Genomic DNA, 17,342 nt, shown 5'->3' on the forward strand with positions numbered 1-17,342 from the left:
TTTATATAGTGCCATTTATACTGGATAGTCATGAAAAGAATGAAAAAACAGAAATGCAAATGAATCCACCATTCAACTATTAGCCAAAAAGGGATTAATTACTCAGGTTCTAATTTGGATTGCTCAAGTAAATTTGTTTTATATTCATCATCTTACTAAATGATAATCCAGTTGGTTATACAAATGAAAATATCTGGATTACATATTACATTTTGCCATAAACCAGGATAATCACAACCATTCCAGGTAACACAATAATAAAAAAGTAAAATAAATTTTATGCATTTTCATGTTCTCTCCTATATTTTTGGCTTAACTGACATCTTTCAAAACCAACTATTTAATGTGTGTTTTTTAAATTCACTCTCAAAGATGCAAAACCGATGGATTAGACCAGGAGTATCAAATTGATGGCCTGAGGGCTAGATGCGTCATGCACAGGCCACACCCATCCTGGCTCTACAAAGGCAAAAAATGTTGTGATACGTCACATGACACGATCAAGTTTGACACCCATGGATTAGGCCACGTGAATTTTGCCAAGCCCACAAAACCTGGAAAATAATGGCTTAAACAAACCCCAGCATTGCTTTGCATGTCATCCTGAATGCTTCACATCCTCTTATCATCAGATACCCTGGAGGCTGACTTTTATAAAATGGAAATGGCAGTTCCCAAGGAGAAAGATATTTCAACAAATCTTGAACTACAAACCACAAGCTAAGTTGAAACTATTCAAGTGACCTTATCTCTTAGTCACTTCTGCTAAATGGAACTGAGCTTCATATATGGAAAAGTGAGGAGCCAAAACAGAGCTACAGTAGTCAAGGTTTTCTTCTTGGTTGGGAAGTGAAGGAATTTTCTTCATTTTGGTAGGAATGTTAAGTTTATTTTCTGGCTCACATTACAGGCTGAAAGATAGTGAGGAACCCTAGTTAGAACCCTACTTTTTAGCCATCATGCTAGAGCGGGTTTTGGAGACTCAGGGGTTGCACTTGGCCTAAGACTGCCAACTTTCCGCTGAATACAGTATGTCTATCCAATCATTCATTTTCACAGTTGGTTTCCCTAGCCTAAAATGAATTTCTGTTCCTTTTCTGTCTTCTGCATATGGAAATGAAATTTGAAACTGCTTTAAAACATGAATACAGGTAGCCCTCAACTTGCAACCAAAATTGAACCCAAAATTTATGTTGCTAAGCAAAACATTTGTTAAGTGAGTTTTGCCCCATTTTATGACTTTTCTTGCTACAGTCGTTAAGTGAATCACTGCAGTTAAGTTAGTAACAATTGTTAAGTGAATCTGGCTTCCCCATTGACTTTGCTTGTCATAAGGTCACAAAAGGGGATCACATGACCTTGGGACACTGCAACCGTCATTACTATGAGTCAGTTGCCAAGCATCTGAATATTGATCTCATGACCATGGAGATGCTGCAATGGTCGTAAGTGTGAACAGTCATAAGTCACTGTTTTCAGTGCTGTGTAACTTCGGTCACTAAACAAAGTATTGTAAGATGAGGACTACCTGTATTAATTTCTTCAGAGGACAGTTTTCATCTTTAAAAGATATTCATGGTGTTATTAGCTTTATATCAAACAGCTCTTATATCTTGAAGAGCAGAATGACAAGAAAATTAAAATGTCACAAAAGCAACAATGAAGTAAATATTTAATTAATTAATTAAAATATTTAATTTTAATTAAAAGCCCCTTTTGCAGCCTTGTTTCAACGTGAAACAAATAACCATGCTGCTACTTCATAAACACACCAGATCCCACTTTCAACATGCCACAAAGAAAAATTAAAAAATTGGAATTGCCTAGTTTTGCGCTACTTCTTACACGCACAAATTGTTTGAAAATATTTGCATTTTGTATTTATGTGATTGAATGGTGCTTCAGAACTGATCATATGAACTGCAAAATGGGGAGAGGGAAAAAGGAAAAAATATCTCATGATTGTCTAATTTTTCTTCTTCTAGAAGAGCTATTTTTCCAGACTGTAATTTGAGAGAAGGATTACACACATTTTGCATAAATAAGGCATATTCTGCATTATTATAATTGATTATCAGGCATATCGTTCATTCCTGGGAAACAGAGCCTCCTAATCCAAGGAAATTAAGGTTGAAAATTACCACAGATATGTTTTTTGTATAACATATTTGCCCTTAATCCTCCAGAGGAGGTGGATTGGACCCACCCTGATCTTATTTAAGACATCAGGCATCTATAGGATTATTTTGTTTTGTCTGGGGGAGGTTAGTCTAGATCTGGGGGAGGCTGGCTTAGGGAGTCAAAACAGACGACAAACCCCCCCCCCTCAGCCTACCTATCCTCTCTTCATATGGCTGCTATATTAAGACAACACACATTCAGATTTCAAGGAGCTGTAACACCACTATTTTAAGGGTCTAAGTGCTACAGCTGTATGCTGCAGAGAGCCTGGATAACTTCATTGCCATCAATAACATTTACAGCTATGCAGGCTAGGAGGAAAATGCAGGAAATTTGGCAAGAACTAAATGCCTGCTAAAGGGGAAGGGGTGGAGGGAGATCTTGGCTTTCAACCAGACAGTATCACTTAGCTGATTGGAGTCTTTGCAAATGTACCTTACTAATATATAGATTGCTAAGATACCACATTCATGGCTGGGTCAACAAAATCCAGATTCTTAGGCTGTTATTTAATAAAGTATGCATGTGCTTATTTCTGTTCTGGCAGCTGCACTGGTCGAGCTGATCATGTGCAGCATTTTGTTTCCCAAATTTCCACTAGCTGAAGTACAGTTTTTACCTAATTTAAACTAGTCCAATTCCCTTTTAGAGTGTAAATTAAGAAGTGACTGTTTTCACAGAGGGGCCATCCTTGCATTTCTACAAAAATAATCTTCCAAGCACATCTTGTCCATGAGGTAAGCTGGTATAAGAACATCTGACAAATCCTATCATTCCACTTTACCAATTGGAAGTGACATTTATAAAGGTCTCTGAAAAAGCTCTCTTTAAAACAAAAACAAAAACATCCTAAGAGTTGGGCCATGCCTTCTGGAATAGTAATTTGCCTCCTTAGGACCTCAAAGTGTTTTTTTTTTTTAAGGAAATGAAAGATTATAAATGCATATGATTTATTAAAATGTTAATCAAGCACAGGATGGAACCAATGAATATCATGAACTGAGTACATTCATCTATTGAAGATATTCCTCCACATACTGACTCCATAGCCAATTAGGACTGGTGAGGGATCGAATCAAAGGGTTTGCAATGCCATTCTTCTTAAGAGATCTGACCCTTTTCCTTACTTTAGCCACACCTGAAATTCATGTAATCTTCACAAAGTTTTAATTATGCAGTATTATAATTCACAATTCATAAGCATTTTGCTTATAGCACACAATCTAGCAAATCACTTGTAGACACTCTATATATAGTTGCATCCATAGTAGATTTATTAAACATAAGAGGCAGGTTAACTTGTCTGCCTTGAGTGTTAGCATTCCCACTTCTAGTTAAGAGTCTTTCTGATTGTGCTGACCGATGTTGTGTAATTTCTCTCAACTACTGTGAGAATTATTTTCTCGTATATGCTTTTACTGTTCTTAATATTATAGCCATCAAGACTTATGTGTGTGAGATGGGTGGCCAAATAAATTTAATAAAACCTACTCAGACTCATTATACCATACCATACATTATTATTTCTACATCTGTGTGTGCCAATGTGATGCTTAGTGTCCATGCATGTTTTTAACATGACTTGCTGAATAAACCACAATTAGCTGAGTTTACATTTTTGATGCAGTCTGGAAATGACTTGCAGGATCAGGACCAGCAGTTTTTCCTCTGCTCTGAGTGGGAAGCAGTTGATGTTCGTTCCCACAAGTTCCTCTGTCAGGAACGCAGATGAAGGTTCCGGAAAAGGGAGAACACAGTACGTTTGGACCATAGAGGTAAATGATGAACTTTCTAATCTGGTGGAGAGAATGTGCTAACCGCCCCAAAACCTTTGGATCTGGGTAGCGTAAGGGTAAACTTTTTGACAGGACACACAGTGTGCCCTTTCAAGTGACAAGTGCACTTTTGATCTGAGAGCAAGCATGTCTATCCATGCCTGGCTGTCAACCACATAAACTTCAATTGTAGCTTCTTGTTTATATTTCTTTGTGACTACTTTGCAGAGGGTGAGGGGAAGACATAGCTTAGGATGGCCAAGCAAAACTCTCCATTGAACCCAAACTAAAATGTATTGTATTTAAAATGATCTGAACTGAAGTGACTCCCTATATGTATGTATGTTAGAACATAGGATACTCCAAAAGGATCAATCTTCTATATGCCAGTGAGAGGTCCACAGGTTGCCAGTTGTATTCCTCAGACCTTAATTTTCTCATTGCAGTCAAAATAGACTCAATTTATCCAGGATTAGTATAGCTTGAAGATCATAATTCTTCAGATTATGGTGAAATAGAATTCTGACATAATGCAACTACTATTACTAAAGATGGAAGAATAGACTGCAAATATTCCAGGGTTCTTATATTGTGATTTTATGACTTGATTTATTGTATTTTAAATGGTGTATGACAGGGAATAGTATGCTGGCCCCAGTCATTTGTCAGTTTATAAGGCCACAAAATGCTGTAAAAATACAATTAGCTAATCAGCATTGAAAGAAAGGGAAAAGTCAATAACATTTTATTTCTGATAGACATTTCACTTAGTCCAATACAAATGCTTTTGGTTAGCTAGAATAAAAAATTCAGAAATGAATCTCATTCATTCTTCAAAGAACTTTATTAGTTACTGCTCTTTCTCAGCACAATGCAAAGGACTGATATTTAAAACTCTTGTTTCTACACAAATCTGCTGTAAAACAGATTTTGGCAAAAAGTGTCAATGATGGTTCTCCATTTATAAAATTCTATCGCTAAGAAATCTACTTTGCTGTCTTTTCACTCTCCTGTAAAATAATTCACAATTATTAAACTATTTAACAATGATTGTTGCTGACAATTCTATTAACTTTTATCATTTTTCTATAAGCTTCCTTGAATATATGTACATTGAAGGGTGGAATAAAAACATGAAGAAAACTACTCATAATTATAAAACTCTGCACTCCCCTTTTTCCATTTTCAGTTGGAAGAATAGAAATCTAACACTTTAATTGAGACCAGATTTCAAAAAGGACAGTTTATAAAGTTTTCAGTGAAAAGGACTGATGAAATACAATTCGCAAGCAGTCCTTTGTTCCAACTGTATATCCTACCTTTTTGAAGCCCCACAAGAAAATTACATCAATCATTATTCAGAAAGATCTGCTGGGGAGTCCATATTTAGTCAACATTAATATTTACTATTGCATTTCAGAGTTAACACACTCCTCCTTGGAATAAGATGAAGCAGCCTGTCTTGAAGCTATTATTAAACTGCTTGCAAACTATGGAGCTTTGTCCAAACTTAACTAGTGAAATTAGAAGGTCCTTGGCAAAGAAAAACTTTAGCAGGATATGAACAGTTCACAAAAGTACTGTGAAAAGTTAGTTGGCATTAGCAGACTTGCCAGTGAGGTATGAACCTTGCAAAAATCATATCATGCACTGACAGCTCATAAAAATAAATTAAGATTTTCAAATGATGCAAGCCAGATTTAAGAAAAATCATACAGAAAGGAAAGTATTTCCGAAGAGAAGACTGCCAGAAAGAATTTCAGCTGCCAAATCTTTTGCAGAAAGCACATACCTTCTCCCTAAGCCTGCCTTCCAGCATGCTGCACTGCAGTCATTTCAAATGAAGCTGAGATTTCTCAGAAAGTGCACAAAGAAAAAGATTACATTTGTTTAATTTCTTCTAATTTGTTCTGGTGTTTTATTCTGGATTTTTCGTCTGTTGACTGCAATGGTTTCAATTTACATGACTGCTATTCACTTTATCTAGAAACAAAAACCCCCACCATATTCTAGGAAGCAACAACTGATTCAGCCACGCAATGCAAGGTATGAGTACAGGTTCTAAGTATTAGTTCTAAATGAGTCTCTCTGAGCAATCATATCACCCAGGAGGCTCCTAACCTACATAGTACAGATAGTCCTTGACTTATGACTGGTTGATCATTCAAAGTTACAATGGACTTTCTCACAGCTACTTATGACCTGGGTTCAAAGTTCTGATAGCTGCTCCCCACCTCCCATGGGCATGTTATTGCATTTTGGGCACTCTTAACTGTCTCATATACAATCAGTTGCAGTATACCATGATAATGTGACTATTTATACTTTTGTCTGAAACCAACATTTATTTCTGGCTTCAGCAAAAAACACTCAGTGCAGACCAAGGGTTCCCTTAACAACTGCCATGATCACTTAATGTCTGTTGCATGAAAAGATAATAAAATTGGTCATGGTCATGTGGAGACCTGCTTAATAACCAGCATAATTTATGACACAAATTCTAGGATTAATTATGGCTGTAAATTGAGGACTACCTTAGGATTGTCAGTGCTTCAAAAATGGTTCAGAATAAATGCTTCAGAACTTTCAGGTTCTAATTCACTTCTCCAGCTCTCATTAAAAGTCCAATTTTTTCCCAGGCTTTCACATTGGCATGAAAAAAACATATGGCTACTTTATGGATTGAATTATATTTTATGAGTTGATTTCTTGAAGCAGCAGCAATATTTTTCAGGGCCTGTGGTAGCCGGAAATGTGACAGGCTACTTTAATATAGCACAGAGGTGCTACATTCAGAAGTCTAAGGAATGTCTTCTGAATATTTGAAGTAGGTGTGTGTGTGTGTGTGTGTGTGTATGTGTGTGTGTGTGTGTGTGTGTTTGTATAAAATATATGTTTGATATGTATCCTCCTCCTGATGTAATATGTAATGAAAAGAAGCAACTTCATATTATCCTTCTTAAGTTTTGTTTTGTTTTCTTGAAGGAACTATATGTGAAGGATGTTTTCAGTTGGATCTTTTTTCATATACCATTTCCTTCCTGCTCAAAACAAGCAAACAAACACACATATGTGTTTGTATGTATATATGTGTACATAAATGAGAAAGAGAAACTCCAGCTGTTTTACTGCCTAACCCTAGACCAGGGGTGTCAAACTTCATCATCACGTTGTCATCATGGGATGTATCGTGACTTTTCCCCCCTTCGCTAAAACAGGGGTGGGCCTGGCCAGCGCGTGATGCATCCAGCCTGCGGGCCACGAGTTTGACACCCTGCCCCAAACCATAGCAAAAGCAGGTAACTTTTTGTAGGCAAGGACTACATTTAACTTTTGTCCAAATGAGCATGATTACATGTGTGCAAATAGGTTTTCAAATGATATGATGGCAGCCATATGTGGATCATATATAGCCATATCATTAGTTGTCTGTTATGTATGTGTATCCATTTACCCATCTATTGCCTTCGATAGAGAGGAAAGGTGAAAGACACAAAAACAGTAAAAAAAAAAAAAGCATTGCTCAATAGCAGAATAAATTTTTAAAAGATGAAATGAATCTCAAGAATCTCTTCCATCCCCAATTTAAGAAGTTTCAGCGCAGATACATTAAAAGGTGTTTCCTCAAGACTCAGGTTTACTAAGGTTAGTTTTTATAGGTTATCCTAGACCAGAGATGTCAAACTCAATTTCATTGAGGGCTGCATCAGGATTGTTTTTGACCCTGGAGGGCCGGGGGTGGAGCATGCCCAGGGGCTGTGGCCATGGTGGGCATGGCACAGGACTTGTGAGGGGGGCACCTGTGATGGCCAAGTGCTAAGGCAGGACTTCCCTAAGACCTTCCCTCACTCTCATTATACAGGTAATCCTTGATTTATGAATGTAATAGAGCCTACCAGTTACATTCGTAACCCGAGGATTCGTTTAACTGAATCACATTAAATGAACGTGATCACTCCCTGCTTTCCCCAATGCATTTGTTAATCAAATGTGCAGATCATTAAATGCACATGAGGTATCTCAGAGCAGGGAAGAGCATGTGGGGCCTACTCCTTATGCACGGTCACTCATGCCCTCGTTACTTCCCACCTGGACTACTGTAATGCTCTCTACATTGGGCTCCCATTGAGGAGCACCTGGAGACTCCAACTGGTCCAGAATGCAGCCGTGTGGGTGACTATGGGGGCGACATGGCGCTCCCATGTAACACCTCTCTTGCGCGAGCTGCACTGGCTTCCGGTGGTCTTCCAGGTGTGCTTCACGGTTTTAGTTCTCATCTTTAAAGCACTCCATGGCTTAGGGCCTGGGTATCTACGAGACCACCTTCTGCCACCAATAACCTCCCACCGGCCAATACGCTCCCACAGAGAGGGTCTCCTCAGGGTGCCATCAGTCAAGCAATGTCGACTGGCGACCCCCAGGGGGAGACCCTTCTCTGTGGGGGCACCCGCCCTCTGGAACGAGCTACCCCCAGGAATACGACTGATCCCGGACCTCCGTACTTTCCGCCAGGCTCTGAAGACTTTCTTGTTTCAGCAAGCCGGGTGGGCTTAAAATTTTAATTGATTAATTTTATGGGTAAGGGGTTTTAAAATTGGGAAGCCAAATTGATTTAATTATTTTTAAATTATTTTAATTTTCATATTATATGTATTTTAATCCTGGCTGTTCACCACCCTGAGTCCTTCGGGAGAAGGGCGGTATAAAAATTTAATAAATAAATAAATAAATAAATAAATAAATAAATAAATAAATAATAATAATAATAATAATAATAATAATAATAATAATAATGCTGCAGCAGGCCATCCAAGGCGTACTCCAATCCACTGAGATAACTAATGCTCTCCGGGATCCCCACAATTGCTTCCCCCCCCATCCTGCCCTACTGGGTCTCCACAGACTGGGCCTGCTTTGCTAGCATCCCATATTCCACTTACTTCTCCACTTACTTTCCATGGATTACTTACATTTTGAAGATCGCCAGAGCTCCAAAAGAGGCTGACTCACTGGCAGAGAAACCAAAGTTTTTTATTCAGATGATGGCAAAACTGTAAGAATGTGAAATCTAAGGGAAACATTTTCACCAGCTTCTGAGTAAAAGACTTCGGCAGGGGCCATGTGGCCAACAGGCCTAGGCCTGGGCTGGGCCACAACAGCCTCTTGCTTCAGGGATTGAGGCAGCAGCAGCAGCCAATCAGCGAAGAGGTTGCTTTGTCTCATCAGGCTAAACTGCAAGCCCCTTGTTGATTGGCTGCCACGCCCCAATCCCTGAAGCTGCTTATTCAAACTAGCCACTCAGCAGCAAGCAGGAGACTGCTCGTTGCTGGCCAGACTGGGCCCAAACTAAGCCTGCAGGCCCCCATGGCTGAGAAGCCAGTCTTTTATTCAGATGGGGAAAGCTGTTTTCCTCTCACCTTATTACAGCTTCACAGGCTTCTGAATAAAAGACTTTGGCTGCTCTGCCACATGGGTCAACCTCTTCTGGAGATCTTCGAAAAGTAAGTACAGCAAAGCCATGGGAAATGGGGTAGGGAGGGCTGAATCCAGCCCACGGAGGCTCCATTTTGGCCTGTAACAAGCCGGGAGAAGCCTCCGGAAGCTCCATTTTGGCCAGCAATAGGCGGGGGAGGCCTCTGGAGGCCCCCATGTCTTCTTTTGGCCAGCAGAATGTTACAGGCAGCCATCCAAGCCAAAAATGGGCTGAGGGGGGGCACTAGCAGAGGCACTGTGGGCCAGTCCTTTGATATTTCAAGGACATCCCTGCAGGCCAGATCTAAGCACTCCGCAGGCTGGATCCAGCCTGCGGGCCTTGAGTTTGACACCCCTGTCCTAGATTCTATCAAATTCCTACTGTGTTTCCCCGAAAATAGGACATGTCCTGAAAATAAGGCCAAGCCTGATTTTTGGGGTGGGCCTAAATATACGCCCTCCCCCAGAAATAAGCCCTTCCACTTTCTCTCTCACACACACAGGTCCTTTACCCTCACCACTGCCCTGGCTGGGGTTTGGAAGCCGCAGAAGCAGAGTTTAGGGGAGAGAAAGAAAGACTTCTGCTGCTTCTGGCTGCATTCAAGGAAAGAAGGGTGATGGTGGCGCACGAAGGCCATTCACAGCTGGGAAGATAAAACCCTATCTTATTTTCGGGAAAACATGGTAGTCTTCTGCAGATGATATGTCATTAAAAGTGGGGGTGGGAGCCTTTTTGGGTTTTACAACACAGATAAGAAAAATGAAGAATTTGGCAATTTTGAGAATACTCTCTTCTCAATGTGAATCTCAATGTATCTATACATTGAAAGAGAGATATTCTGTTATATATGAAAACATCTCCTTTCATCACTATGACCCAAAAATTACACGGCAATTCTGAGTTCGTTGGGGAAACAGAATTCACAACCTTTTCTACTATCTCACCGTTACATGGTACCGTAGTGACCAGTGGGGTGAGGAAAGCAGAGATAATGCATTAATATAACATCATGTGAAAATATTACATCAAATTCTATTACATCAATTTCCTACTGCTGGATCATCTATGAAAATTCCCAATAACTTTACCTATCCTGGTGATCTCCAATTGAGTCCCATTGGCTGGAATCAATGAAAATGGCTAAAAACAAATGACAAAGCCAGTTGTGAAATTTGGCCAGATCTATCCGGCTCGAGGGAACCAGTAGGGCCAGTGGCGGTGGGATGCTCTGCCCACCCGCCAGGACATCATTATGTCACATTTTTGACCCTCTGCGCATGCGCAGAAGGCTTTGCACATGCGCAGAAAAGGTGCGCTCGCTCACATTTCCAAACCAGCAGCGAAGGTAAGTGTCTTTCACCGCTGGATAAAGCATAATGTGTGATCTCAGATAATGTTTTACAAGAAGTAGATCTGCATTAGAACCTCTGACTTGTTTCACTTGGGGTTTCTTTAGCAGTAGGAAAGGAACATTAACTAGTTTAGAACATCAGTCTATAATTCTAAGGTTTTTGTTTAAATCTTAAATTGAATTTGGACAAAATACTCTCATTTTTTGTTTCTAGAAAGATAAGAGACCAAGCTACCAAAAATAGATTGCTGTGGCTTTAAAATATAATCAGTATTTCTAAAAGTATTTCAGTCTTTTCCATCTTCTAATGATATCTTTGGCTCTGTTAGACCACCATTTGTTTTTTTTCTAAAATAGCATCTATATGGCTGTTTCAAGATTTCTAGGAAAAGAAAAAAATCCCATTTCAACAGTTAGGTTTATGCCACATGGTGAACTACAAATAGTGTGGTTTAAGCCATATTTGAACTTAGCTTCTATGACTCATGTTTGAGTGTAGGCTAATAAACTCAGAAAACTAGATTAATTGAACTACAATTGTATTAATCCTGAAAGCTATAAGAACACATCAGATAAGGTGATTTACTGCCCTTTCATATTCAAATGATATACTTAATTGGATCAGAAGGATGCATGGTTTGTTTTTGAGATGTAAATCTAATCAAGTTGGAAAAAAAAAAGAACAGTCCCTGGAGTCTTAGAGACTAAGACAATGCTTCCTCAATTTTATGGTAAAAACTATTTCTCAGGATTACATTATCTGCCTCTTTATGAGGCAAAGGGATGGGGTGGCTCCCAAATGGGCCTTCTGTACGGTAAATATTTCTCTATTATTTCTTTCTCTATGGCGGAGGAGGGACAATAAATAATAGGCTCCAACATTATTTATCAGCTTATGATTATATTGCTGATTTATTTATTTATTTATTTGCTCTACTCCAGTTGGGGAAAGCTAATTTCCTAGCTTCCTTGAGGTTGAGAGGACTCAGAAAGCAATCATTCCCAACTGACATTCCCCACCATAGTTATGGCCTTGTTGATCACTGCACAAGGGAAAGTCAAAGAAATTCTGGGGAATGGGTAACTGGATTGTCTCAATATAGTAAATGCAAGTAGCCATAAGTATGAGTTATATGAGGTGTATATAGATTATAACAAGCCATGGTCCCAAAATATAAGCAAGAATATATATCTAAGTTCCAGTTTAGATTACTCTTGTGAGTGCACTCAGAATAACTCAAAATCAAATTACATTATTACTGATACATATGTGAGTGCAGTCTATGGGAGAAATCTATTAGTACATATTTCTGTGATTGCATTTCTAACTTAAGCTGCATCTGCGATTTGCTGTCTGCCATGCAGCTATTTAAAAGGGAAATTCCAAAGCAGAATTTACTTCACACATAATCTTGGCAGAGGCATCAGGAATAACTATATTTGCAAATGGACTGTACATATTATTCAGAAATAAATCCCAAAAATTCAGTATGGCCTCCTCAGAAACAAGTGTTGGATGGTGACTCCCTATAAGAAGATCAGACTCCCTATATGGATGTAACAGCAATACTCAACTGCTTAGCTATGTCTTCTCATCCTTTTTACAACTGTATAGCTATTTTTTCCATTCATGTTGGTTCTCTAAAGTATGTAAAGATATATGAAGCATTCTTGGCTTCTCCACGGATCCCTCAAACAAATCAAGTTCAATCCTTAAAGCAGAGTAGGATGATTACTCCAATCAATATATTTCAAGTGTCACAATAGAATAACTAATAATTATTCTTATGGTTATCCCTAAAAGAAGATAAACATTTAGGGGGTTTGGTGGTTCTGGCTTGTTTGCCAAATATTATTTAACTGCATATTATTAATTAACCTCTGCAGTGCTTTAGTAGCTACTTTAAAACCCATTGCCTCCACAGCAGGATATCTTGGCCCTGTTCAGAAAACAAGAATACTTGATAGTAACATGTGAACTTGTCTCATTTGGTTACTAAACCCACAGCAAACTATTTCAGTTTGTAGGGTTGGGCCAGGATATATGAGCTTTGGGAGAGTAGATTAGATTACCTTTCTTTCAAACAGATTCTAGTGTAAGCAAATTTACAATACTGCAAAATCAAATATCAATTCTTTGACGAATTTGCCAGAGTATAATATGCTTTTATACAATAGAATATCAGTTCAATAAGTTGGAAATCGGGAGGTTTATATATGTAACAGGAAATATCTATTTAACTATAAATTTTAGTAACTCCTGTTCCCAATGCAGCAAGTGCATTTCAAACAACAGACATTTAAAAAAAAAAAAAAGAGCTTGCATATATCCCACTTCCCATTCAAAAACAAGTAATTTATGCGTAAAAAAGAGTAGGCTCTCCTACCTGATTTCCTTTTCGAGGATCCATAATCCCTGAAAAAAAGGCAACAACAGATAGACATGGTTAGATCCTGGAGCATAAAGGGAGAAAAGGTGAGATCCCAGGCTCCTATCGGCTTATTCAGAGATACATTGTAGGATCCTTCTGTTTTAAATTGGAGCTGGGGACCATAAGGCATTGACACACTTAAACAGCCGCGATGTAGTTTCCTAGATCAGCAGCAGCAGCTGCTGGTGCTCTTGCAGCAATTGAATATAAGAAAGCCCATGTGATCTATCAGAGAGACCAGACCATCCAGGCAAAGGAAGGGGGAGAGAGAGGGTATCAATTCTTTCCTCTCTTTAAATCAAGCTGTTGCTGACTCTTAACTCCTTATTGTTCTCCTCCAACTCAGAGGCACAAGCCTGCCGGCTATTCTCTGTAAAGTTCCTACATTTTGCTATAGGCAGCATTTTGTGATGCTCAAGATCCTCTGGTTTCAAAAGCTGTTTGCCATCTGCATTGCTGGCAGCTCCTTCTAGTTATCTCTCCTAACACTTGCTTGTATAAAAAAAGAAAAACCTCTCTGGCTTCTTTCTCATAAGAATGAATACTGGGGATGATTTTCTTTCCTCATTGGCAAAATGAAAGCAACAGCAAGCCAATTCTTTTGACAAGGCACTTTTTAAGAAAGAAAGATCACGCTTATCAGGATATCACATGGTGCAGAACAGCATGGCTGGTCCTTAAGAAGAATCTCTTGTATTTCTAGTAGAGCAAAATACTTTTTAAAATAGCACAATCCCATGTCTGATTCTTTCAGTAAAAGTTGCTAGTTTCTGTGTAACCGTGAAGAGAGATTCCGGGGTACAATTTTTAAAATTAATCCATATTAAGAGTTTACTCTTCTATAAAGTCCTTTTCCACAAGAAATAAATGTGGCCTTTAAAAAAAAATGTTTGCTAGCATTTCTTTTTTCTTCCCTGCCTGCTATTGGCTTTTCAGATGGATCTAGGTATATTTTTCAACACTGAATTAAATATGTCTAAATGACTCACGGCCTCTGAAAAGAATGTGAACTTGATATGAATGTTAATGTTAGTAATAATATTTGAAAATTAATTACTTCATTCCAGTAAGTGAGATGGTTTTATTCACCATATAAAAAGTAATGTGGAATGGGAGAAAATGTGAGGTATAGTTAAAGCCATCTAAATATAATCCTGTATTAATATATTCAGTTTAAAGTTCCATTGGGTTTAAGTAGGCCTACGCATAAGTAATAAGATCTGAAACAGAGTAACCTCCATAAAAGTGGTGGGTTGCTACCGGTTCGCACCAGTTCGGGAGGACCAGTAGTGGTAATTTGGGCTGGTTCGCTGAACCATTAGTAATCGCTGGCTGGCCATGCACCCAAACCGGTCCGGGCTCGCTTGCCCCAGCCACCTGATGCTCACCCCGCCCCCTCCACCCAGTCACTCCTCACTTATGCTGTGTGGGTCCTCGCCTGCAGCTTGCCTGCCTGAAGCACTGCGTCCCAACTGAGTGGCCCTGCCTGCTAGGTAAGCCTGCGAGTGGCCGCCTACCTAGCTGCCCCTGCCCCCCCCCCCACTGTCCCAGCCTGCCTCTCCTACTCCCTTCCCCGCAGCCCAAAGTCCTGCCATGCTTCCCTGCCTTCCACGTGTCCCCGTGGCCAGCTTGCAAAGGCAGGCAAGCGGGCCTGGCCACGGGGACCACCGGGAAGGCAGGCAAGCATGTCAGGGCCGCCCAGCTGTGGGGAAGAAGCTAGAAGCTTACCCCTTTCCCGAAGCCCTGCCATGCTTGCCTGCCTTCCATGCTGCCTTCCCAGTGTCCTGGTGGCCAGCTTGCCACCCACCCCCACCTTGCTTCCCTTTTATCTTTGTTTAACGTGTCCCACTTCCCTCCCCAAACCTCGGGAGGTGGCGTCCTCCACACCGCAAAGTCCTCAAGGCGGCTGCAGGAGGGGGAAGAGAAAAAAAAAGCCTCAGCCTCTGAAGCCTCTTGAAGGAGGCCTCCACAAGCAATGGCAGATGGGAGGGTGGCTGCGGCTGACTTGGGATGGAAACGCGGAGAAACGTGCAGTGAAGCAACTGCCTTTTCCTCTCCGACTTCTGTTAGCAGAGAGAAGGAAGAGGCACAGGTGGCAGTGGCAGCTATAGACCCCAAAGAACACGTATGGGCCACAACACTGGCAGGCAAGGGGCCGATCGCAGTCGGCGTGGTTATCGGGTGGGCTCCCTTCACGTGGTTCAGTTCAGCGCCGCCAAACACACACACAAGGAGGCCTCCTTTGAGAGGTTTCAGAGGCTGAGGCTTTTTTTTCTTTTCCCTCTCCTGCAGCTGTCTTGAGGGCTTGGCGGTGCGGAGGATGCCACCTCCCAAGGTTGGGGAGGGAAGTGGGGCGCGTTAAAGAAAGGTAAAAGGGAAGCAGGGTGGGGTGGGACTTGGTATCTCCCTCGTGATCCTCTTCCAGGTCAGATGGTTCTTCCTTTCAACCTCAGAACAAATACCTGGTCCTGCACTTGACCTGGCCGGACAGCACCCCCTCAGTGCCCTCCCGCCTGTCCTTCCTTCTCCTACAGGCTCCAGTGATTTGTCGTGGGAGCCCTTAGCATACCTGCTCCCTTCCCGAGGTTATTTGGCCACACTTGTGCGCTGCGGGGTCTGGATAGTTTTCTGGACTGTGCTGTCCTGAGAGTGGGCCTTCTGACATTTCAAAAGTGTGTGTGTGGGTCCTCGCTGTGAAATCGGCCCCCAAAGCAGTTGAAAGGAGTCTCAGAGGGGAGGCCAACGCAGCCCATTGGGCGCTGAGGTTACCCAGCCACCGAGTGCTGGACTAAGGTCTGCCTTTTGCCCCTCCAGTGGGGAATGAGGTTGCCTTCCCCGTTGCTTGGCTCTTGGGTGAAATTCGGGGGGGGGGACATTGGCACTCAGAGGGGCTGTTGGCTGGATCAAGTAACCTGGAGGGCTGTGGAGACTGAAAGTTGGGGGGGGGCTTTGTTGCTCAGACTGAGAAGCAACGTGGGAGAGAGACCCAGCTTTGCTGTCTGAGGAACTTTGGGAGTTGAAGTCCACAAATCTAAAAGTTGCGAAGATTGGAGACCCTTGCCCTAGACCACTTTAGGAGCAAAGTGGTGGGTTTTGTTGGCATTTCAGGAGGAAGGGGAGGGAGGGAGGGAGAGAGAGAGAAAAATAGAAAAACAGAGAAAGAAAGAGACAAAGAAAAAAAGAGAAAGAAGGAAAGTGGGAGGAAGGGAGAGAGAGAAAAGAGAGAGAGAGAAAAGAAAAAAGAGATGAAGAAAGTAAAAGAGAAAGAAAGAAAGTGGAAGGCAGAGCCAAGAAAGAAAGAAAGAAAGAAAGAAAGAAAGAAAGAAAGAAAGAAAGAAAGAAAGAAAGAAAGAGGGAGGAAGGGAGAGAGAGAGAGAGAGAGAGAGAGAAAGAAAGAGGAAGGGAGAAAAAGAAAGCAAGAGAGAAACTAGACATGGCTTCAGAAGACACTTTGAAACAAGACAGCAATCTACGGCTGGAAGGGACCTTGGAGGCCATCTAGTCCAACCCCCTACTCCAGCAGGAAACCTTATATTGTCTGGATTATTTTGGTGCCCCTAACAGAGAAAAAAAATGCCAGAAAGGAGAAGGAGGTTACTAGGACAAGGCTGCCATGCAGAGGAAAGCAGAGATAGTCCTTGACTTATGACCAAATTGAGTCCAAAATTTTGGTTCCTAAGCAAGAGTGTTGTTAAATGAATTTCACCACATTTTACTCAATCCATGACCTCTCCTGGCTCTAACAGTCATGTGCAAGCTAGGGAAGAACATCTGAAAGTGTATGTAATGTTCTAAATGTACAGAAGTTATAGTTAAATGTGTGGCAGAAAGTGGACTCTGGGTGTGTTTTTCCAAATGTATTAAGTGAGGTTGAATGTGTATAATTTTAGAAGAGCTCTCTGGGTGTGTGTGTGTGTGTGTGTGTGTGTGTGTGTGTACATACACATACAGTATATATATATTGATTTTGACATTTAATTTTTGGCAAAGCAAAGGAGTTGTGGTGGTGCAGTGGTTGGAATGCAGTATTGCAGGCTACTTCTCTGCCCACAGCCTGAAGCTTGATCCTAACTGGCTCAAGGTTGACTCAGCTTTCCATCCTTCCGAGGTCAGTAAAATGAGGACCCAGA

The 17,342-nt window shown here is 40.9% G+C and overlaps 1 protein-coding gene across 2 annotated transcripts in view; it reads right to left on the reverse strand.

Annotated features, from left to right (window-relative positions):
• Positions 1–13,418, reverse strand: part of SH3PXD2A (SH3 and PX domains 2A) — a 108,452-nt gene extending 95,034 nt beyond the window's left edge. The window contains exon 1 of one of the 2 annotated variants that reach the window (XM_034440017.3): positions 13,168–13,418. In XM_034440017.3, the coding sequence (XP_034295908.2) occupies positions 13,168–13,342 (175 nt within the window). In that variant the 5' untranslated portion in view covers positions 13,343–13,418. The remainder of the gene's footprint in view (positions 1–13,167) is intronic. The other variant, XM_087872850.1, reaches the window with a different exon arrangement.
• Positions 13,419–17,342: the final 3,924 nt, after the last annotated feature.

Source organism: Pantherophis guttatus, chromosome 6, assembly GCF_059756535.1.
Source record: "Pantherophis guttatus breed Tessera chromosome 6, ASM5975653v1, whole genome shotgun sequence".
Taxonomy (NCBI): domain Eukaryota; kingdom Metazoa; phylum Chordata; class Lepidosauria; order Squamata; family Colubridae; genus Pantherophis; species Pantherophis guttatus.